This window comes from Sminthopsis crassicaudata, chromosome 2, assembly GCF_048593235.1.
Source record: "Sminthopsis crassicaudata isolate SCR6 chromosome 2, ASM4859323v1, whole genome shotgun sequence".
NCBI lineage: Eukaryota > Metazoa > Chordata > Mammalia > Dasyuromorphia > Dasyuridae > Sminthopsis > Sminthopsis crassicaudata.
In genome coordinates, this window is record NC_133618.1 from 152,276,406 (window position 1) to 152,299,772 (window position 23,367).

At 34.0% G+C, this 23,367-nt stretch overlaps 1 protein-coding gene across 1 annotated transcript in view; it reads right to left on the reverse strand.

Moving 5' to 3' along the window:
- Positions 1 to 241: 241 nt before the first annotated feature.
- ENTPD6 (ectonucleoside triphosphate diphosphohydrolase 6) overlaps positions 242 to 23,367 on the reverse strand; it is a 52,252-nt gene continuing 29,126 nt past the window's right edge. The window contains 8 exon segments of the mRNA XM_074287708.1: positions 242 to 2,041; positions 2,891 to 3,003; positions 6,744 to 6,800; positions 12,368 to 12,508; positions 19,641 to 19,733; positions 21,678 to 21,742; positions 22,224 to 22,303; positions 23,262 to 23,350. Coding sequence (XP_074143809.1) covers positions 1,943 to 2,041; positions 2,891 to 3,003; positions 6,744 to 6,800; positions 12,368 to 12,508; positions 19,641 to 19,733; positions 21,678 to 21,742; positions 22,224 to 22,303; positions 23,262 to 23,350 — 737 coding nt within the window. The 3' untranslated portion in view covers positions 242 to 1,942.

Sequence of the window (23,367 nt, forward strand, 5' to 3'; positions counted from 1 at the left end):
TAAGTGGCTTTCCCAGGGTCCCAGAGGCCACATCTGAACTCACATCTTCCTGACTCTAAGTCTGGCACACTCTCCACGGTACCACCTGCTGCTTCTAACACCTAAGTGTTATTTTCACTGATGACAATATAAGATTAATTAGACTTGACATTTACTAAGTGTACCTATTTAAGTTTCTTCAGAGAGATCCTTCTTGTAATATCCACTCATCAAACACACAATAAGTTAAAGATGACAGTTATAAACTTTTAAAATTTATTTTGGGGAACACATACAACACTTAATTGTTTCAGGTATTTATGGGCTCAGATAGTTTTTAGAAAATAACTGATGACTACTTAAATGGTTTTTGGCAGAACAAGAACAGTGTTTCCTTCACCATAAATTGTAGGGGACCAATATACAGACAGAGCACCATGGAGGTAGTTTACAGTTAGACACTGAGGTGAATTAGAAATACCAGTTCTAGAATTAGTACCTGAAATGCCACTGCATGTTAATAATAAATATCCTACAGTCTGTAACTTCAAGAAGAGTGGAGAGGAAATTTTGGGAACTCAAGTCCAGTTTCAGATAGAACAAAAAATCTTCACAAAGTTAGTGTTTGATGCTTCAAAACATTTCCTTTGATTTCCCTATAGCACTGACACTGTTCCAGTTATCAACCCAGCTTAGTCACAGACCTGGCTCAATGCAGCAATACATTCACTTGGACAAGGAAGATGGTGCCAGAGGAAGGGAAGGAAGATTCAGAAAGTCTGAAAACTCAGTGATCCTTCGAGTGAAGAATTTTGGTTTAAAAAAAAAAAAATCCCATGAAAGTAAATGTTCTTTCTATTGTCCATTAATGCTCAGGATTATGCTCATTATTTAGTTTCTTGTAACCAGTGGCACATAAGATGAAGATGCAATTCTACCATTATATAGAGAAAGGAGAAGTGTTTGTAATCATAACTTCTGATGAGAAAAGAATTAAATCCAAACCAAACCTGGTAAGCATATAGCAGGTCAGGTCTCTGGAAAAATTGATTTTGAAAATACAGGAAGAGGTAACTAGTTTCAATTCTAAGGTTCACTATATCCCACCATTAGGATTAGTCTATTTTATTGGGACATAATTTTCACTTTGTCAACCCACAGGAAAGACAAAACCCATCAAGATCTATTGTTACCTCTTCACTAACTTCTCCTAGGAGTAGGTAGAGAAGTTAAGGTCACTATGAAAGTAATCAAGTAGATATAACTCACATGTCATAAAGGGGGGCTTCACAGTATTAGAAATGCTGAGGAGTTCTGTCAGTGCATCTCCTTTTCACAATGCTTTACCAGCTGTGGGGGTATTGACTATCAACTGACCAAAGAAAACTGGCCTAAACTGCTCACCACTCTTCTGTCCACATAAAACTAGTGTGAGGTGGAATAATCTTTTAAGGAAAGGAAAAGTGATTTAGGGGCTACACAATGCTCTGCAGTAAGAGCTATAGAAGTGTATCTTGCCATCAAGTATGGGTTATATGGACACTGAACAAGTTACACACGTTCAAAATTGGACTAAAAATGCATTCTGGACTGAATGAAACAAAGCAATCGATTGCTCACACACTGCCGCCAATGTAGGTATCCTTACATCAATAGAAACTGTCCAAAACATAAATAGTGAAATCTCTGTTAAAAATCAAATCATAATAAATTAGGATTTAATGAACACAATTGGGAAATGTTTACTTGGCTATTCACCAAATTGTTCCCAAAAGTTGTTCAATAGAAGATGGAGTCACATAAATTCCACAAAGGTGTTGGGTTCTCATGGAGACTGTAGCAACTCTTGTGGAAACACTTCCAGAGTGTTATCACTGACCCCTAATTAAGGTGCTCAAGGACTCTTCTCAAAAAGGGCTTGGCAATGTTCTCCAAATTAAGGCTTGAGGGAGTGCCTCAGGCACTATGAGACTTTGTTCTGTAGTCTGTTGAGGGAATCAATGTAGTGAAAAGTGGCTCCCAGAGCCCAACTGGTTTCAATATCATCAATTTTCCGAGCCAGCTTAAAGAAAAAAAGAGAAAAAGATTATGTTAAGGAGTATGTATGGTTAAAGGTGATATTATGTGAGAGATCATGGTCAAAGGTTATGTTCAGAACGTATGGTATAATGCTGGATTTGGTGTCCCAAAGTCCTAAATTCAAAACCCATTTCTGACACAGCATCATCCTGGGCAAATCATTTGACTTTTTTTTTTTTTAAGCCTCAGTTTCCTCATCTGTAAAATGAGGGGGCGAGGACTTTGATGTCTCTTCAAGATCTAAACTCCTCACCAGAACTTATGCTAAAATAAGATACATATAGGATAGTCCCATCTGATTTCTATAGTCAACATATCCTAACAAGTCATGCTGGAAATGGAGTAACTCTGAAGTGTGATTTGATCACTTCACCATGTAGTTTTACTCTTTTTTTTTTTTTTTAAAACAAACCAGCCCTTGTCCATTTGAAACGTTTATCCATCAAATAAGATTTAATTTTAAAAGTTTATTCATTAAAAAGATGTAATCTTATTAAATTTTATTTCTTCTTTTACAAAGAAAGTATGCTTAACTTTGTATATGATGCAATCAGCTCATCTTGAAAGCATTCCTCTTAGTAGGAATTCTTTGGAGTTTTTAATATTTGGTATAGTCAGAATTTAATATTACTATAACAGTTAAAAGTTCTTTTGAATTCTTGTAGATATTGGGTATTTTTTGAATGAAATTTATATTACTATTCTTTTCAATTAACATAATTAATTATGTTGAAGATTTCAGTGGTGGAATTACAGCTGTGATAATTCTGCTGTAGAGTATCATAGTGCTATTTTTGAAGTTCTCAGGATTACAAAAGTAGCAGATTCCTACCTTAAATACTTTGGTTTTCGGAAACCCAAATTCTTGAAGTAGCAAACTAATATAGGTAAGGTCCATGCAAATAAAAGGATTCTTCTGTGGGTTAACTTCCATGGTTCTACAAACTAGGAAGAATTAAAAAAAAAAAAAAAATTATCTTCCATTTCACGGATAGTTTTGAAATGGTTTAACCCAAAGACAGGAATTAGTTTATTTTTATTGACATAATACATAGTGAAGAAAGTCAACTCTTTCCCATATTTTCTCTCTTAACTGTGACTTTATATGATTTTAAAAAGTCACTGTGAATACCACCTACTTACATTGCAAAAGCAACACGTCTAGCTCAGAATAATTCTCTCTGACATTTTTTGAGACCAGCTACAAAAAAAAGTCTCTTGGAGATTTCCTTCTATTAAGGGTTACTGATAAAACAGAAAAAAAGAATCAATAGTATATGACACAAGGAAAAAGCAACTTAATTTAAATGATTAGAAAATTTATTTTTTGTGGAGAGAAGACATTAAAGATCTCATCTTAAATTAAGAATAAGAACATAAAATAACAGCCAATTAAAAGCATATTTAAATTTCAATTTTAATTCCATTTTACAATTAGTATAAGTCAGGACAGATAAAGGAAACAGAAGAAAAGGAAGAAAGGGAATGATTAAGGGGAGAAGGCACAGAGAAAAATGAAAAGACAGAGAGGAATAGCTTGAGTAAAAAGAGGATTTAAAGGAGCAGAAGAAAGAGGAAAAACAAATCGGAGAGGAGGGAGAAAAGCCTTAGTAAGTTAAGTAATGGATAAAACACTACCTTGGGGAAATTCAACTATTGAGAATTCTAGCTTTTAAGAAAGAACATTTTTATTATTTCATTTTGTTAATTACGATTGCAATTCTGTTCATAGCTCTTTAGTTTGCATAGGTTTCATGCTGAAGTAATTCTTAAGCTATGATATTCATGTTATAATTTTGCTGGGGAAAAAATATGCTCTGGACTGTCCTGACAAAGACCAGCACACTGTTAAAATGGACAAAGAATGACTCTGTCCTTTGCTCTTTAATATATTTATCAAAACCAATTGATAGCATATCTTCAACGAACTATTCTTGAGCCAATAATACTTAATGGCTCCTAGCAACCAAAACAATAATATTGTGTCTGCTTAAAAATAGATTTTGCTTTTTTGTCTATTATATTATTAAGAAAGCTTAATAAATCATAAAAATAATAATTACAATTCATAAAGACATGATTGAAGTCCCAATTATAATATCCCACATATTCCTAATGCATATGGGAAAATAGCTTCAAAACTTAAATAAAGACCTTCTTAAACTTTGTTATATTGACTTGGCTTCCTTTGAACTTTCCTTTCCCTTTCATTTATATACACAATATACTTTTCCTTTCCCTTTCATTTATAAACACAATTTTAGCCATACAAATATTCCATGATAGATCATCAATAGGCTCCTTTCTAAATGTATTGTTTGTCCAGCACTCTTTCGCCTTTATGTCTCGGGGGGAACTTGCCCGAAAGTGTTTCTGTCCCTGAGATCAAGCATTTTTAAAAACAAATTTTCTGACAAGGTGCTAGTTATGAACATTGGATGTTCCTTCCACTATTATTTAGTTGGTGTGAAATGTCTTTTCCTTGAGGATAGGAGCTTTTTTTTTTTTTTTTTTTACTTTTTCTTTTTATCTCTATTACATAACAGTGGTGCCTGGCACTTAACAATAAATAATAAATAAACAAATAAATATTTAATAAATGCTGTTTGACTGAGAAGTGAGTTTCTGAAAAAACATTAAGAGACAAACCTGGTCTTTTCTATTGTTAACATAACAAATTGATCAGACTGTGCAATGCCAGGGGGGAGAGGTTTTCTCTATGGGCACACCAAGTGGGGGGAAAAAACCACCCTTTAGTCAGAGAATATATATTAGGATGGCACTGCCATTGCCATGAATTCTCTAAAGCTCTGGGGCAAGGGGATTGGACTAAAATATGAATGGCTGATATACTATTCACCCCTTGTACTTTCCCCTTATATTGGATTTCCCCAATCCTATAAATTGGTAGGATCCTATAGTTATAAGTTCAGTAGAGAGGAAAGGAAATTTATAGGCTTCTGAAATATTTGATGTTTCATGTTTTTTATGGGGCAAAATACACTTGTCTTATATTTGGTAAACTGCCTATTTGACTGCTTCTTGAGGAATAAAAGAATTTTAAACTTTTCCACAGAGATACAGATCCAGGCAGAAGAGTGCTAGGAAAAACTCAAAATAATCAAGAGGGCTGATGATTAAATTTTCATCGTGAACATTTATAACCCAAAAGCCAGCAAATGCCACAGCCTAGGCCTTAAGTTATTGTTTTACTTCTCAAACAAACTTAAAGTGATGAAGAAAATGGTAATACATATTAATCTTAAAACTACATCTTCGTCAATCATTTAAAGACATAGAAAGATGTTGAATTTACAGATGACAGAGCTGGGAAAAATAATGAATATTCTAAAGGACAAAAATCAAAATCTAGGAAAATCTTAGGGGTTTAAATTGACATCAAGTTTAGTTAGAGTCAAGTGAAGCTGTTTATTAAAAATGCTAATAAATCTTAGATTGGATATTGGAGTACTGTATTTATAATATGTGAGGATAAATGTTCTGCTTTCAACTCATAGCACATTTTGAGTACTGTACTCAAGTCCAATTGCTATACTTTATAGAGCCTTTGTTAAGGTCAAAAAGAAGCAGCAATCTGGGCAGTGAGGAATTTAGAAATCATTTTATGTAATAAGTAGTACAAACAATTAGGAATATTTAGTCTGGGGAAGAGGGGAACAGCTCTAAAGCTATATTTGAAGGGCTGTTCCTCTCTTTATAATTCTATAAGGCAGAAAAACTAGGACTTATAGGTAGATTGGTTCAATCTAAGAAAGAATATTCTAATAGGTCTAGAAAATGGTGTTTTGAAATGTTCTTGAAAAGATTCAATATATAAATTGTATGTTATATGTATGTTAATCTAGAAGAGACTTATAGGGCAATTTCTTCAGGACTGAGTTTAATTTTAACATAAATAAGATTCCTACAAACTCCAAGATTCTTTGTTTGTGTTCTGGAGGCCAGATAAAATCCAGTCAAGAAATGGGGTTTTCCACCATTGCTCTAGTGACAATACTCACTGTTGGCATCCATCCACGGACAATTATAAATTAGTTATTTTATACAGTTGAAAATTATTATGCTAGCTTTTCTTGAAAACCAAAGTACATTTAATTCAGTACAATTATTGAAAGTCTATATCCTTTTTGATATGAAAGTATATCCCTTTAAGTGAATAAAGTCTTAAAAAAGAAATAATATTTAACATTCTTCAAATGGGCATTTAATATTTGGTGAATTAAAATGAAACTGAAGTTTGGAATATACAAATGAAAAATTTCAAAACTGCAGTTGCAGAAGTGAGCATTTAGAATCTAACAACTAGTTAAAATAACATTTCTGACTCAAATACAACTAAATTCTGTGGCATAAGGATGTATGATATGAAGGCATTCTCTTAACAAATGACCATCATTTGTATACCTGTAAGAACAAAAAACAACTTTTATACTGAATTTAATGCAACACACACAAAATAAAATTAGAAAATATCGAAATTTATAACCAACTTTATATCTGATACTGTGAAGAATAATTATTAGAAAGATAGTATGGTCTAGTGGACAGAATCAAGAATGGAGTATCTAGAATATTAATTCTAACTGTGGGACTGCCTTCCATATTGATAATGAAACTATTTTGTGTCCTACTTTCCCACATGCAAAAGGCTTAACTTTACTTGCCATATTTTGCTGCAATTTCAAAATCTTCAACTGTGAGACTTCCTCCTTTCTCCTTATCTATAAGAAAATAAAATTGTTAATTTTTAGAAAGATTCTGGATTCCAGGTCATCACACAAAGGAATTTGTGATTTCATTATCTAGGGAATGTTCTATAATGGAAATTCCTTCTATGACTTAGCAAGTAAAGTCTTCTCTGGAAGTTGGTCATCTGATAGGTTATATGACTTGCTGAAGTTCACAGTTTGTCAAATAGGTTTTGAAATCAGGTCTTCCTGACTCCAAACTCAGCATTCTAATCATTATGCCATGCTGCAAAACATACAGCAATGCTAAATCTGGAAATATGGAAAAATTGTACCCTGTAGTGCTGTAATTTGACTTAAAATTTCATAAAACCATTACATCCTTGCCTACTTAGACTTTTAGAATTGAATGGTGCTGATAATTGGAATCTATGGAAACTGCTGTTGTACTTAATCACAATCTTTTTTTTTTTTTTTTTTTTTTTTTTTTAAATAATAGAGTTTCATGAATGGTATTCATTCTCTACAGGATCATGAAGGAAAAGAAAGGAAGGGTACTTTCATTACAAAAGTGTCAGCCAAGGGAGGAAAATCACAAAGTAGATACTTTCTTATTCTATGGATAAATACAATTCTAAATCTGGGTTCATAAAAAATTCTTTAGTTCAAGAAGGTTGTTCCTTAACTGTGGAACAGATCTGGTGGTAGCCTTCTGGAATAATTTTCCTGAGTCTAAAAAACAAACCCAGTAAACAAATTTGGCTGTTCTCTTAAAAACCCTCCTTGGAACAGTAAGATCTCTTTCATGGAATTCTGTAGAATGAGAGCAGGCATTAAAAGCTTGATTCATTTCCCTTTGGGAGGTTCCTGAGAAGACTAGAGGTTTTATTCTGAGGTCATTCATCCGATTTTTTAAACAATCATGTTTGGCTTTATACCTTCACTATTTTCACTTTCAAGGGAGTGACCTTGAGAACTTTATAAAATCTAAAGATGACACTGTTTAAAATATGAAGCCCCTTTTTGGGAAATGTCTTTGGAGCCTTTGGCACAGTTTTCTATCTTCAGTAGTGGTAAACAGTTGAATTTTGGAAATTATCCAGCATTTATTCAAAGCTAAGTTTGGTAATCAAACTAAGTAATACCATTTTTGGTTAAAAATGAGGTGTGACTTGTATCCGTATGTACACATGTATTTATGTATACATGCAAACATACATGTATACATTATATACATGAATGTGTACACACATATATTTTACTAGACTTATGATATTTTGGGAAAAGTAAGGATTTATTGGTCAAGAATTTAATGCAGATAAGCACTTCCTCTGCAAATTATAGTGGTACAAAGTTGTTTGGGGCACCAAGAACTTAAGTGACTTATCCAGGGTGAAATCAATTTTAAAAAAAGATAAAAGAACACAGAACTAGAAGAGACATTAGAGATCATTTAGTCTATAAGCTCTTAACAGATGTTCCAACTGGTTTGTCGATTGATTTCAAAGGGATATGAACTTGGGTGAAAACAAAAAACAAAACAAACAAACAAAAAAACCCCCCAAAACTCTTCCCAGTATAATTGGCTTCCTTTGCAATTCTCTGCCTTTTATTTTATACATTTAAAAACATTATTCTGAGAAAAGATTCTGAAGGTACCACACTGTCACAGGAGTTCATAACTGAAAAGGTTAAGAACTCCTACTTCTAGTTCATCTCTCTTATTTTATAGGGTTAGAAAGAAGCAGCACCAGAATTAAAGCTACCTGGGTGGTTCATTGCACAGCCAGGATCTAACCCAGATATTGAGACTCCAAATCTAGGATTATTTCCAATTTTAAGATTGTTGTGAAGAGTGGTTACATCATTGCAATTAACTATATAGCTTGCCAAAATGAGAACACTAATTTGGATTGACAAATTGGTTCTACTTTTCCAGGGGGAGGGGGATAGTTTCATTATATTCTTATACCCTGAGAAGTTGAACTCAAATAGAGATCAAATGTTTTGCTGTTGTCTTTTTAATATATATTTCCTAGAACATGAAAAATAAAACAGATTATGGGGAAAACAATATGTATTCCTTTATGATGATATTATACCAACTGTAATTTGTGCTGTAGTTTCATAAAATTTTTAGTTTGGGATATAAACAAGGGGATATGCTCTTTCTTCCTCCAACTTCCAAACCATCTGTCCACCCATCCTGACAAAACACAGAGTAACGATAGAAATATGTATGCACTGTCTTTTTTTCTCTACCATCACTTATCATCCCATACTTTAGCCAACACAGTCAAAAATTGGCAAAGTTTGTAAAAGATTTTATGTTACCCCATTGGAAACAGCCTTGTGAAGTGAGCACAAAAACATCCCTTCCATTTTACAAATGAAGAATTCAAGGCTCTGAGAAAGGTGAACAATTTAATAGAATAGAATAACTTAACAGATGCAGGATTTGAAGCCAGATCTTCCTGACTCCAAATCTATTATCCTATCAATTACATCTTAAGAAATCCAAGTTATCCTATTCTCAAAAGAATCTTCAGGAAGAAATGGAAACTAAATAGTTGAATATCTCGTAGGTTATTCTTGGTGAGGTGAATAAAATGACTGAAACATATCATGGAATATTTTGTCATTTTGTGTTTTAATGCTTCTGATAATTATCTGCAAACAGACCACCTGAAAAGAAATTGCATTTTTCATTATAACATCTGTTGCAGATTATAAAGACACAGAGATTTCTACAAAGAACTCTAAGACCCTCTAAGTTAAATCAACATATCTTTTGATATGTAATGGCTTCAATCCAAAACAAATGAGAGTGAAAATATGTTGACAAATATAGCTCAGGGATAAGGAATTAGAGAGGTCAAGGACTTGCATAGTATATAGAAGTCTCATGTCTATATATACACTTTTTTGGGGGGGGAGGGGGAACATTCCTAAGGCACTGGATATGTAAAGCACTGAATATCACAAAAAATGAATTTGACTAAATTTTAAAATAGGACAGTGTATTACTGATATGGGAATTATTCCTGATTCAGCAGTTCATGTATGGTCAAACTACTGACATGTTAGAGCAAAAATCTAATTCAACATAAAACTAAAAGAATAAAAATAAAAAAGATATAATATGCAGTTAAAGCTTTGACTTGTCTTATTTGTTTGTTTATTTATTTATTTTCCCTGAGGCTGGGGTTAAGTGACTTGCCCAGGGTCACACAGCTAGGAAGTGTTAAGTGTCTGAGACCACATTTGAACTCTGGTCCTCCTGAATTCAAGGCTGGTGCTCTATCCACTGCACCACCTAGCTGTCCCAATCTGATTTTTCTTATGCAGCACAATACATGTGGAAATATGTTTAGAAGAAACGCACATTTTAAACCTATATTGGATTACTTGCTATCTAGGGGAGGAGGAGGGGTGGAAGGGTAAATGTTGAAAACTATCTTTGAGTGCATTTTGAAAATAAAAAGCTATTATTTTAAAAAATCTTGAAAGACAATCTATAAGAAAACATTAAAATAATACAAGATTCATCAAAAGATAAAACAGAAATAATTTTGTTTGATGATCATTAATAACAAGTGAAACATAAGAAATATGCATGCAAAGGAAAATATACAAAGTGGGTGAAGAAAACTGTCCAGACTATATGCAGTTGTATAGACAACCTACAGAATTCATTCATCAATATATATTGATGGTATAAATGGACAATGAAATGGGCACAGATTTGAATGGGAACAGAGTAGGCTGTAAACTTTTGGGATGCTATGCATATTCTTTAATTAGCCTAATTAGTGTAGCTGCTTCTGGAAACAAATGCCTATTTCTTTAATACCAATCTTTCTCTGTCTCCCTTCCCCCCCCCTTTATCTCTGTTATTTTGTGTCTGTCTCTCTTTCTCTCTCTTGTTAAAAGTCATAGAATACTTTAGATTCTAAAAGAACCACACTTAAGGACTGCTCAAGGGGCAGTATAAGGGTACATAAAAGGGTGAGCATATTTTAACACATTATAAACACATATGCTAAGAAAAGTCATGCAAAGGTTGTAATCAAAGAAATATCTGGGTGAAAAAGAAGGTCGGTTGGTCATGTGGCAAGATATGGTATTATGAAAATGTCAAAAAGAGAAGGATTTCAGAATGTTAGACCTCCTTTGGAATATTTTGATAGGAATCTCACCACAGGTGGGATGCTCTGCAATGTTGAAAGAATACTCACATTAAGATCACAGTTCCATCTGAGTAGCGCATATTTCAGAGCTATTTGAAGATTCTGGGATAGATGGTAATTTCATATAATCATTCAAATTCTTATTTGTTCCCAAGTCCAAGCAGTATATTTTAATTTGGATTTTAGTTAATAATAATAATAATAATAATGACCAGGATCACCATTTATTTTTTTTTTTCAATTCATCTGACTTTATAAGCTACTTACCTCTCTGCCTAAGTTTTACTTTCTACAAAATGGAGATCAAAACTCTTAACCTATCTTTAAGATAACATAAAGATGAATTAAATTTTGTCTCTATACCATTTTGAATTATTCAGAACAAACTATAGTATTGAGCAATGTGATCCCTTCCATGGGAAGTCTTTCTTAGAAAGGAGAGGCTTGAGTCATAATCAGATCGGTGGCAGCGGTGATGCAAAAATAAATTACATTTGCATAGTGCTTTCAAGTTTGCAAATTCTTTCCACAGAAAAATGATGCATGATCCCTCCAATTAAAGTAAAGTGGGGACAGTGATGCTCTATCCAAGGTGTTTGTCCCTAAGACAAGGTTGAGATGTTGCTTTAGCGAAGTTCCATGAAAATTTTCTAGATTTGAGTTCAATTTATAGCATAAAGCTCATACCCCTCTCTTAAAGAAAAATGTAATATAAGTAACAGGTATATTTTAATATAAAAAGAAGTGATGGCTTTAGTGGTTTCAAAGAGCTCATTAATTTCTAGAAGCTAATTGGGTAGCTACTTAATTCAGAATTATGACACTACAGGCAGTCCTGTTGTACTGAGGAAAGAATCACCTGGATTCTGGTTTCTAATCCTTCCTGATGACACAATAGTTGTTTGACTCTGGGCAAATTGCTTAAATGATTCACTGCATCTAGCAATTCTTTAGGACTAAAAGTGGTGGAGAATGTGCTGACCAATATTGGTAGGCAAAATACCATATCTGGTCTACTGTTTCCCTCTTAGCCCTCCTGCCCCATAAAATATTCTTAAAGTACCGTAAGTGATCACTAAAATAGTTTCAAGAATATATCCAGGGGCAGCTAGGTGGCTAAATGGATACAGCACCAGCCCTTAAGTCAGGAGGACCTGAGTTTAAATCTGACCTCAGACTCTTAACACTTTCTAGCTATGTGACCCTAGGCAAGATACTTAACCCCAATTGCATCAGGGGAAAAAAAAAATACCCATAATATTATCTCCTTGTTTCCTTTGATATTATTGAGTGAAAGAAAAAAAAAAAATCTTTCCAAAGGTCATAAAAAATACCTGGTATTTGGAGACTAACTGATATCTCTGGCACCAGTAAAGTGAGCATGAAAAAGATAAATAATGTTATCCTTACCTATGAGACCAACATTTGCTGCAAGATCATAATAGTAAGAAAAAGCATAAAAATCCAAGTTCTTGACTTCTTCAGTTTTATGTACCTTATTCCGAAGGATTTCTGATACTCTTTGAGAGCACAATTCATACAGGTGAACCCCTAAAAGCAAAGGAAACATACAGCTGGTTTTGTTTTCTGAAAAATCACTAAGTATACATATAATTGAAGGCCTAATAGTCTTCTGCATATTTAATTTATGAAGTAATTCAATTATATGTGAAACAAGACACCAGACCTGCCAAAGAAAACTCATAAGTTTCTTGTTTTCTTTATCAGTGCTGGAAATTACTAAACTGTTAAAAGATGGTGAAGAGAATAAATTCACCGTTTATTGGGCTGAATTTTCATTACTCTAGCTCCAAATAGAAAAAAAATTCTAGATTGTATGGCTAGTGAGATTTGCAAAGAGGTTTAGATACTTTGATGTTCATAACAATCCTGTGAAGTAAAGATTATAGGTAGTATCACTGATTTATTATACATAAGAAAATTAAAACTCAGGGATATAAAGTGATCTACCAGTGGTTACACAGTCATTGTAACGAGTAGGGATGAGATCTGAATCCAGGTTTCTTTCTATTGCACTCTTCCCAACATTATATTATCTCTTATACTACCATCCATAAATGTATAAAGTTACTACCACCACTTGTTCTGAGAAAAGTCATTAGTGTGAGTTCTCCTTTTTTCATGTCACACAATACCTTAATCCACCCACAACTTCAATTTGCCTCTATTATTGCTTCCTTGCCTGATATGTAAAAATATGCCCAAGTCTCCCCATTTTCAAAGAAAATATCAGTCAACTATTGACATTGAGCTACCATCCCATATTCTGCCTTTCCAATCAAGTTTCCTTGAAAAAGTCAGCTAGACTCATTACCTCTCTCATTTTCTCTAACCTCTCTGAAATATGGCAACCAACTATATTACTCATAGCATACTGCTTTCTGAAAATTGACCAATTATTGCATAACTGTCAAATCTCATTCCTTTGTGACCTTTCTTGACAAAAATGACTACCATTCTTCCTAGATATTTTTTATATCGTGCATTTTCAAGGATGTGTCTTCTCTTGGTTCTTCCATATCATGCTCACTAACAGTGGGTGTGCCATAGGGTTGTCTCACTATACTCCCTTATTTGGCGATCTTATAAGTTTCCATGGGTTTATATCATTTCTGTACAGGTGACGCCCAGATGTAGCTAGGTTTAGTCTTTTTCCTAATCTCTAGTTCTACATTACTCATTTTCCACTAGACATTTGATCTGGATGTCTCACAGGCACCACAAAATCAAAAGGCTCAAAGAAAACTCATGATCTTTTCTCCCAAACTCTAATCTCTTCTAATCTTCTCCCATTGATCTTTTAAACAATTCCTTATTACTATCAAGGGCATGAACTTTTAAGTCACATGGGTTTGCAACTTTGGTATCAGGCTTTTAACCTTGATTATCTTTCTTGTCTACTTACTATCACTCAGTCCACATATCTAATCACTCAGATATTAAATCTTATCATTTTTATCTCCCTCAAATTTCTCATATCCAACCCTTCCACAATTACTCTCTTAATCTCTCATTCGGATTAATACCACAGTTTTTTAATGGCTTCTTGCCTCAGGTCTCTACTCCATACAACTGCCCAAGTGATTTTTCCAAAGCTTCTCTCTTATCATGTCACTCATCTAATCAAGGAACTCCAATAGCTTTTTGTTGCAAAAATAAAAATAAACTTGTTGGAGATGGGGACAATTTCACTTTTGTTTTTGTTTTCTTCCTACCTGTTACAAGGTCGGAACTGAATAGGTTCTTGTGAAGTAAAAACAATAAAATTCTACCACTCTGAAAGGGGAGTAGGAGAGTGGGAAAACAAGAATGAAGTTTCTAGAGCAATAGAGTCCTAGCAATAACCACTATAATGATATAAATATTTATCCTTTTGTACAATTCTTCTGAAGAGTTCTGAATTCATACATTAGATAATTTATCTTTACAATAGTCATAGAAGATAAGGGGGGGTGTTCTCATTTTACACAGAAATCAATTGCATAGCAAGGGAAGATGATTTGTACAACAAAGAATTAAGTTTATAAAGTCTCTTGATTAGTCTGGTATGTTTAAAAAATATATATAAAATTTAAAAAGCCATAAAGCTACTGCTATAGTAATTCTCAAAATATATATATTCTCTTCATACATAATATATTCACGAAAACATTCATATTCATCTCTTACATACAAAAGTACAAGTGGTCTGCTGGCCATAGAAACTTCCCTCCCTTTCCGATACCTATCGATTGGATTTCTTTTTCTTTCCTTCTTACTGTTTTAGAATTATCTAGAATGTGACATTTTTCCCCCCCCCATTCTCTGCTCCATAATTCGCATTTCCCCAGAGCCAGTCAGTCCAGAATGAGGTCTGGCAGGATTAATGAGTTTAATCCTCCCTCACACTCCAATTTTCCTTTCTGTGATATCTGCCTGGTAGCAGTCCCATTTCCTCATTATTGTCTCTCAGGGGCCTATTTCAACTTCAAACCTATGGGGAAATGTTCAGGAGATGAATCTTATAATTTAGCCCTCTGTGTACCCAAATATCTATCATCATCTTTATTTTTCCTAGAAGTTTAAATGAGGAAAAGGAGAAAGTAAAAGTATAAGAAAATAGGAGTGAAATTTTTTTTAATCTTTATCTGTTCTCCATTGTTATTAGTAGGCAAAGCTCTTTAAAAAAAAAAAAAAAAAAGCTTTAAAAGGGCTATCTGATTGAGGAGAAGATATGAGCCTGTGTTCTTTTTCAAACAGGACTAGGAGAGTAGAGACACCTTCGGTTAAAAGATACAGATCACTCACATTTATATACCCCTTTAAAGTGTGCATCTTTCATTTGAACCTTACAACAGTCCTCTGAGAGGGAGGTACTGCAGATATTATATTTATTTCCATTTTATAGATGAGGAAACTAAGGCTGAGAAAGATCGACTGTCAAAGGCCACAAAGATAGTAACTATCGGTGGCAAAACTTGTGAACCAGCACTTTATGACTCCTATTCCAACACTCTTAAGATGCATTATTTTACTGAATCAGGTAGCAGACAGTAATACAATGGGATAGAGAAGTGTCCATGAGGTTTCATACTGACAGGAAGTATTAAACTCTCTCCCTGGCTATTCACCCTGAAACTCTAGACAGTAACTATCTCCACCTTTTTTTCCTACCTTATATTCAAACTCTTTAAACTAATCCCTTATTCAAGATTATCTCTCCCAATCCCAGTGGTGGTCCTACTCTTCAAAGCATCTGCCCAAGCTTCTCGACTCCACCCTATCATCCATCATCCACCCCTAACCCTGAAGCCCTTCATCTGACTCCCCATGGAGGTCCGGTCCTGTACCACAGGAGTTACTACAGGAGCCTGGAGCTAGTGCTCTCATTGCCTTCATGGAGGTGGCAAGAAGGACTATAAGTTCCTGACTTTGCCAAGGCTGCTCTGAATGGAGAATTGTTCTTGTTGTAATGTAATGTAATAAGTGGACAGTACAGTCCTAGGTGCTAGGAAATATAAAGTTTATATAAGACCTAGTCTCTGTCCTCAAGGAGATGGTATGATGTAAGTAGTAAGATAACATATTATCAGTGTAATATATATATATGTATGTGTGTGTGTGTGTGTGTATGTGTGTACACACACACACACACTCACACACACCAGAGAGTATAGTGTATGTATATACAAATATAATTTCATTACCAGATAGAGATCTTTATCTTTTGGGGGGAGTTGAAATCTATGTTTTGAGATCCAGTTAAGTGCCTTCAGGAAGCTTTCTGATTGTCAAATAGGTTTTGAAATCGGGTCTTCTTTCTTGACTTCTCTGATTCCCCAAATCAAAAAAGATCTTTCTTTCCTCCAACCTTGCAAAAACATATTTTTATCTGCCTTATAGTATTTATAGCTTATTCTGTGCTTTATTTACGTTTGTACAGTATTGTACATTTGTGTACATATTGTATCTTTTCTCTAAACTATAAACTCTATGAGGGCAAAGATCATGTCTTAATTATCTCTTCTTAATTATTGTAATAATTTTCTCCATTGCTTTGCAAATCACAGGTGCTTGAGAGAAACTTTGTGTAAGTGTATACGTGTGGAATGTGTATAAATGGTTAGATTCTTTATCCCTTGACTTAAGACTTTAATACTTTAGGTACAGGTATTTCATAACTTAAGTGGTTTTGTTTGGATTGGGAAGTTTCTAACATGTTCCAATTTCTAAGTTATTGACTTAGAAGTGATTTTAAACTGAATAGCAGCTTCACCATAATTTGAAGGAACCCACTGACAGGGTTATCTGCAACAGTTTCATTTTTCTTCTTACTAGGCAGCACAGAGAGAATCGAAGGGGCAATTATTTCTGTGGCAACAGTTGCTAAAGTGAAAACGCCAAGATTCCACCCCCATTCCTATTCACAAACTTGGCAGAAAGATTATGTTTCTTTGCCAATAGCACAGAGACATTTGTTTCAGCTCCAAATCTCAGGGGTGGGTGGGTGATTGAGTGAGTGGAAGAACAGTTATTGTGCCAGGTCCCTGGGATTGTAAAAGCTTATTAGGAAAAGATACCCTTTCTGGAAAAAAAGGCACACAGAGGCTGGCAGGGATATAGAGACACTTATGGAATACCAAATCGTATGCTTAGACTTAGTATTGTTGCATAGTGCAATGGTTTCCAACTTATTTTTGGCTTAAAACTTGACATCTAATTAAGTTTTTCTCTCTTTTTTTGGTGTGCTATAAAAATTGCTTTATTATGAATAAGAAAAATACCAACATGAACATTTCCATACACAAAGGCCAGAAGGAGAGAGGCATGGGAAACTGTGATTATTACATACAACTTGTTCATCTAATTAAATTTCACAGCTCAGCTTCTATTGCCCATCCAACTTCCTTCTCTTTGTGTTCTGTCCAGGACCCTGCATGTTAGGTGCATTCTTAGGCAGTGAGGACAGTGTGACTATTTAACTTGATGTTTATGGTACAATTCTTATTACGGCCTATGTGTACTTAGACATTCAATAAATATTCTCAATGGCTATGATAACTTTTAAGACCAAGCCTTCATGACCATCAGGTAAAATCCAGGGCTTGAAAAGGAATTCTAGGCTCCATGGAAGATTCTGAATTGATAAAACAGTGAACCAATAAGTAGGGGAATAAGCATAGGAAAATGATCCCTGTTTTTGTGCTAATTTGTCACAAAATCCTGAGAGAACAATCAAAAGACCTTGAGGAGACTGTTCTTTCTTGTTTAATAATATAGACTTGGTGACACTTCCTTTTTTTTTTTTTTAAAGATAGTTGAAAACAAAATTAATATGGAAGAATAAAAGGTCGAGAATTGCAAGGGAACTAATGAAAAAAAACTCAGAGGAAGGTGGTCTAAGTGTACCTGATCTAAAGCTATATTATATAGCAGCAGTCACCAAAACCATTTGGTATTGGCTACGAAATAGACCGGTAGATCAGTGGAACAGATTAGATACAAAGGACAAAAAAGGGTACATCTATAGCAATCTAATCTTTGACAAACCCAAAGATTCCAACATTAGGGATAAAAATTCATTATTCGGAAAAAACTGTTGGGAAAACTGGAAATTAGTATGGCAGAAATTAGATGTGGATCCACACTTAACACCATATACCAAGATAAGATCAAAATGGGTCCATGATTTAGGCATAAAGAGGGAGATAATAAATAGATTAGAGGAACAGAGGATAATCTACCTCTCAGACTTGTGGAGGAGGAAGGAATTTATGACCAGAGGAGAACTAGAGATCATTATTGATCACAAAATAGAAGATTTTGATTACATCAAACTAAAAAGTTTCTGTACAAATAATACTAATGCAAACAAGATTAGAAGGGAAGTAACAAATTGGGAAAATATTTTTAAAAACAAAGGTTCTGACAAAGGTCTCATTTCCAAAATATATAGAGAACTGACCATAATTTATAAGAAACCGAACCATTCTCCAATTGATAAATGGTCAAAGGATATGAACAGACAATTCTCAGAGGAAGAAATTGAAACTATATCCACTCACATGAAAGAGTATTCCAAATCACTACTGATCAGAGAAATGCAAATTAAGACCACTCTGAGATACCACTACACACCTGTCAGATTGGCTAAGATGACAGGAACAAATAATGACAAATGTTGGAGGGGATGTGGGGAAATTGGGACACTAATACATTGCTGGTGGAGTTGTGAAAGAATCCAGCCATTCTGGAGAGCAATCTGGAATTATGCCCAAAAAGTTATCAAACTGTGCATACCCTTTGACCCAGCAGCGCTACTACTGGGATTATATCCCAAAGAAATACTAAAGAGCGGAAAGAGACATATATGTGCCAAAATGTTTGTGGCAGCTCTTTTTGTTGTAGCTAGAAACTGGAAGATGAATGGATGTCCATCGGTTGGAGAATGGTTGGGTAAATTGTGGTATATGAAGGTTATGGAATATTATTGCTCGGTAAGAAATGACCAGCAGGAGGAATACAGAGAGGCCTGGAGAGACTTAAATCAACTGATGCTGAGTGAAATGAGCAGAACCAGAAGATCACTGTACACTTCAACAACAATACTGTATGGGGATGTATTCTGATGGAAGTGGAAATCTTCAACATAAAGAAGATCCAACTCACTTCCGTTGATCAATGATGGACAGGGGTAGCTGCACCCAGAGAAGAAAACACTGGAGAGGGAATGAAAATTGTTAGCACTAATATCTGTCTGCCCAGGTTGCATGTACCTTTCGGATTCTAATGTTTATTGTGCAACAAGAAAATGATATTCGCACACATGTATTGTACCTAGACTATATTGTAACACATGTAAAATGTATGGTATTGCCTGTCGTCGGGGGGAGGGAATAGAGGGAGGGGGGGTAATTTGGAAAAATGAATACAAGGGATAATATTATAAAATATATATATATAATAAAAAAAAAAGATTTAAAATCAAAACTTATGAAAAATATAGAACATTTTATAAGGAAAAAAAAAAACAAAAAAAAAAACAAAAAAAAAAAAAACAAAAAATAAAATAAGATAGTTGAAGAAAATAAGAAAATATTAAGGTACTAAACTTCTTAGAAGGCTGTTGTTACCTGTCATTAATACTCAAAGTGAAAAGAATAAGTAAAAGCAATAGCCATACCTGCTTTGTGCCCTGAAATTTTGTATGTTATTTCAGCATGCTCCATTCTCCGTTAAAACTGGAAGGAAAGCAGGGGCTAAACCAACTCGCTGTCTGAAACCAAAATCATAATTTCTTGTTACAATGAGAAGACATAGAATCAGCATGGACATATGGCTCCCAAGCCCACAGATATCCCATTGTATTGTTGGTCTGGAATTTCAAGACTCTTCTGATTTGGCAAATAAAGAGGAAATCATACCTAAGATAAAAAAACTAAGCTTTTATTTGCAAAGACTGAGTGGGGAATTCTAGTTTGTTCAAAGGAAAAATTTGACTTTTCTCTACAAAATTTGAGCAAAACAACAGAAAAGTGTTCAGATTAATTCAAAATAGAAAGAAGTGATGAACTATTAACTAGAAATGGGAGAAAATATTCAGATTGAAAAACAAAAACAAAAAATCCTGAAAAACCCTCCACAATTAGTATTTATAAAAAAAAAAAATTACTCTAGCTTTTAATAAAAACTTAAGTTTCTACCAAGAATCCAAATCCTTAACAATGAATAGCTTTTCATCTCAGCTTCCTTACTTATGCTTGTGAAGGACAATACAGAGATTGGGAATTAATATCACTGAAGGAAGATGAAATGGAGCATCTGTCATTTTCAAGGACAGGAGAGCTAGGAACTACAATAACAACATGATTCCATAACTAATGAGAGCCGGGGCTCTAATAAACCTACTGTTAAATCCTATATGGTGAGACAAGAGATTGTTCACCAATGAAAAATAGGTACACATAGTTTGTGCCTCGTATGGTACCTGATAATTGGTGGCACTTTTGTGATTATGAGCACTTTTATACCTGGAGATTGCTTCAAGATAACTTTAGAAAGGGATATAAATAGGATATACAGAGAGAATATCAAAATTATGATTAGCAGAAAAATTTTCTAAGCTTTTAAGACTGGTATGTGACAAAGAGGAGGTGATGACATATCAATGCTCAAAACTGGCATTTATTTTGGTTAATATAAATCTAAGTCTATTTCATAAAGTGATACCTGTACAGGAGAACCATTATCTAAGCTTTCAGTGTTCTATAACAATAGAAATATGATTGATTTTCAACAACTAAGGAAAAAGAAGCTAGAAATATCAGAATTGAAACTGAGCTTCATCCTTTGAATCAGAATTAAAAAAGGGATTTATGGGAGTAAAGCATTCTATTAAGATAGCAAACTAAAATGGAGTATTTTGAAAACTTCAATTGCTGATTGAAACTCTAAAATTGAGCAAGTTTTTATTATAGTACTCAATATTATAGCTAAATTCCATAGAATTAACTCAGGATTTCAGAAGGATTTCCATCTAGCACATCCCATGTTATACAATGTCAAAAATCTTCCCCTAAAAGGAAAAGTTTAACTTTGGTTTATTTGAAAAGTTTAATTGTGGTTTATTTTATGAGTTTATATAGAACAAAACATCTCAAAAGGAGAATTCCTACATTGCTAGAAATCAAAGCATGCACAGGTAAATAAAAAAATTCCTATCTGTAGTATAGCAATTTGTAAAACTTACATAGCCATTAATTTGTAGTATTCACTACTGGAAAACTATATACAGGGTAATGCAATATTTTAAATATCAGAAATTAGAGTCTCATGACACTCAAGTTTCCAAAGTCCATTTTGCCATAAACAATATGCAGCTGGATTTCTGAAGTCAATAAGAAGTTGTATTTCTGGGATCCATTTGTGACTCTATACCAAAAAATCTACTTCTGACAAGCTTCGAGTGAGATATCAAGAGCCACAATGCATTTGTTTTCCTATGAAAGGTCCAGGACACAGGATAGTGATGGTTGTGCACAGGGGCAATGGTATTCATATCCCCACTGGAAGAGTACTAACAGGAGAGAATGAAGGCCAGCAGATGAAATTCCTCCTTGGTGAAGGAGTTACAGAGATTTTTCAAGGATTGCTTATGTCTGACAGACATGAAATGTAGAAGTTTCTGAAATAGATATGATGATAATTTCTTCCTACTTACCAGGTTTTCCCTCTACTCCTCCTAAGATTGCAAGCCTTGCTGACATCAAACCAAGTCCCAAGTAGCTGTTGAAAATAAAATCTTTGGTGAAAGAAGGGTCTGTATCTCAGAGAATATACGGAAATATTCTGCAGTGCAGTGCATCTACCTGGCCTTGGTCAAAAGCAAGCTATTTGGGAAGGAGCAACAAAGGCTGCTTTAAATCTTCTTTTAGAAATTTCTATAGAGTTCAAACTTTATTATGAAAATCTATCAAGGCAAAATCTACAAAATTTATCATGTAATTTATAGTTTCTCTTGCTATTTTCCTTAGATATAGTTCAGATTTCCTCCAGGGAGGGGAAGTAAAGGGAAACTACTAAGATGTTTCAGTTTTATCATAAATTAAAATGTATTCTAGATGGTTAAAAGATAAGGAGCTCTAACATTAATTATAGAGCAGTTATTTAACTGAATTAGAGCTTGGGAATCAAGGTAGGACATACTGAGTCACTCATCATTTCTCTGTGGACTAAACTGTTAAAAGCTTTATTTCTCATAACAAACCTGTATGAATATAGCTTGTAGGTACTATTGAACATCTGGAATGAGGTTATATAGCCAGCTGGGGATGTTTGGAGGGTGACCTGAAGAGCAACAAAAGAGTTGTTGTGATACTGTGATAGACCAATATTGTCATTTTCAGAAGAAATCTTCCTCTTCTCACAAAACTTAGCATCAAAAGGATTACAGATATTTATAGTACTTAATATAAACCATCTCGCCAAATTAAACCACAAAAAACTTCATGTTAGCAAACATCAAAATAAAATGTTTAAAGCTAAATACTTTTTTCTCTCAAGGATAATAATTCAGTTTGCTTCCCAATATGAGACCTAATCAAGATAATGAGAAATTCATAGAACCCAATGATAATTTCCATAAATTCAAAAGATTCCTCCAATTTAAAGAGAGGAGAGCCATAACATTTTGAAAACCAACCTATGTTTTAAATAAAAATATGTTAAAATTTTCATAGGCTATTTATTTTGAAAAGCCTTAAAGCATTCTTATGTAAAACAATATTACCTGGCTCTTCTTCATGTCACCAAAAAAAATTGCAGGGAGGCAGATGGGAATGGTTGCAAAGTGCTTTTAACTCTGGCCTAAGATATTTTTATTACCTTATTTATTCCCTCATTAAACTGCCTGTCAAATGGGGAAAAAAAAAAAAAGAACAAATTCTCTTACTACAACCTCTGGTTTCTACCAAAGCCATTAGTTTCAATAAAATATTAACAGAACTATATGGATGCCTTCACATAATTTTGTGAAATGTATGTTTTTCTGGGGCATATCCTAACCAGGGATTTTTTCTTGAATCCATACTATTACTGGTGCCCAACTCCATGGAGCCTTTAAGAAATCTGGCGAGACACAGGGTGTTATGGTAAATTCCATTTCAACCCAATATCAAATAAGATAATTAAGATAGGAAAATATAGTTTGCTACAGTAGTGACTACATATACCAATGCTGAAAGCCAATAAAGCTTATCTTGGGTCAATGCTTAGTTGCAGAAAATAGACAGCAGGATCAGATTACCTCAATTTTTGGAAGAAATGTGATTTGTGTTGATCCACCTCCTAAATCCAGCATGCCTACACTGTTCTTTCCTGGAGTGTTTAAATTGCCTAAAGTATACAAAAAT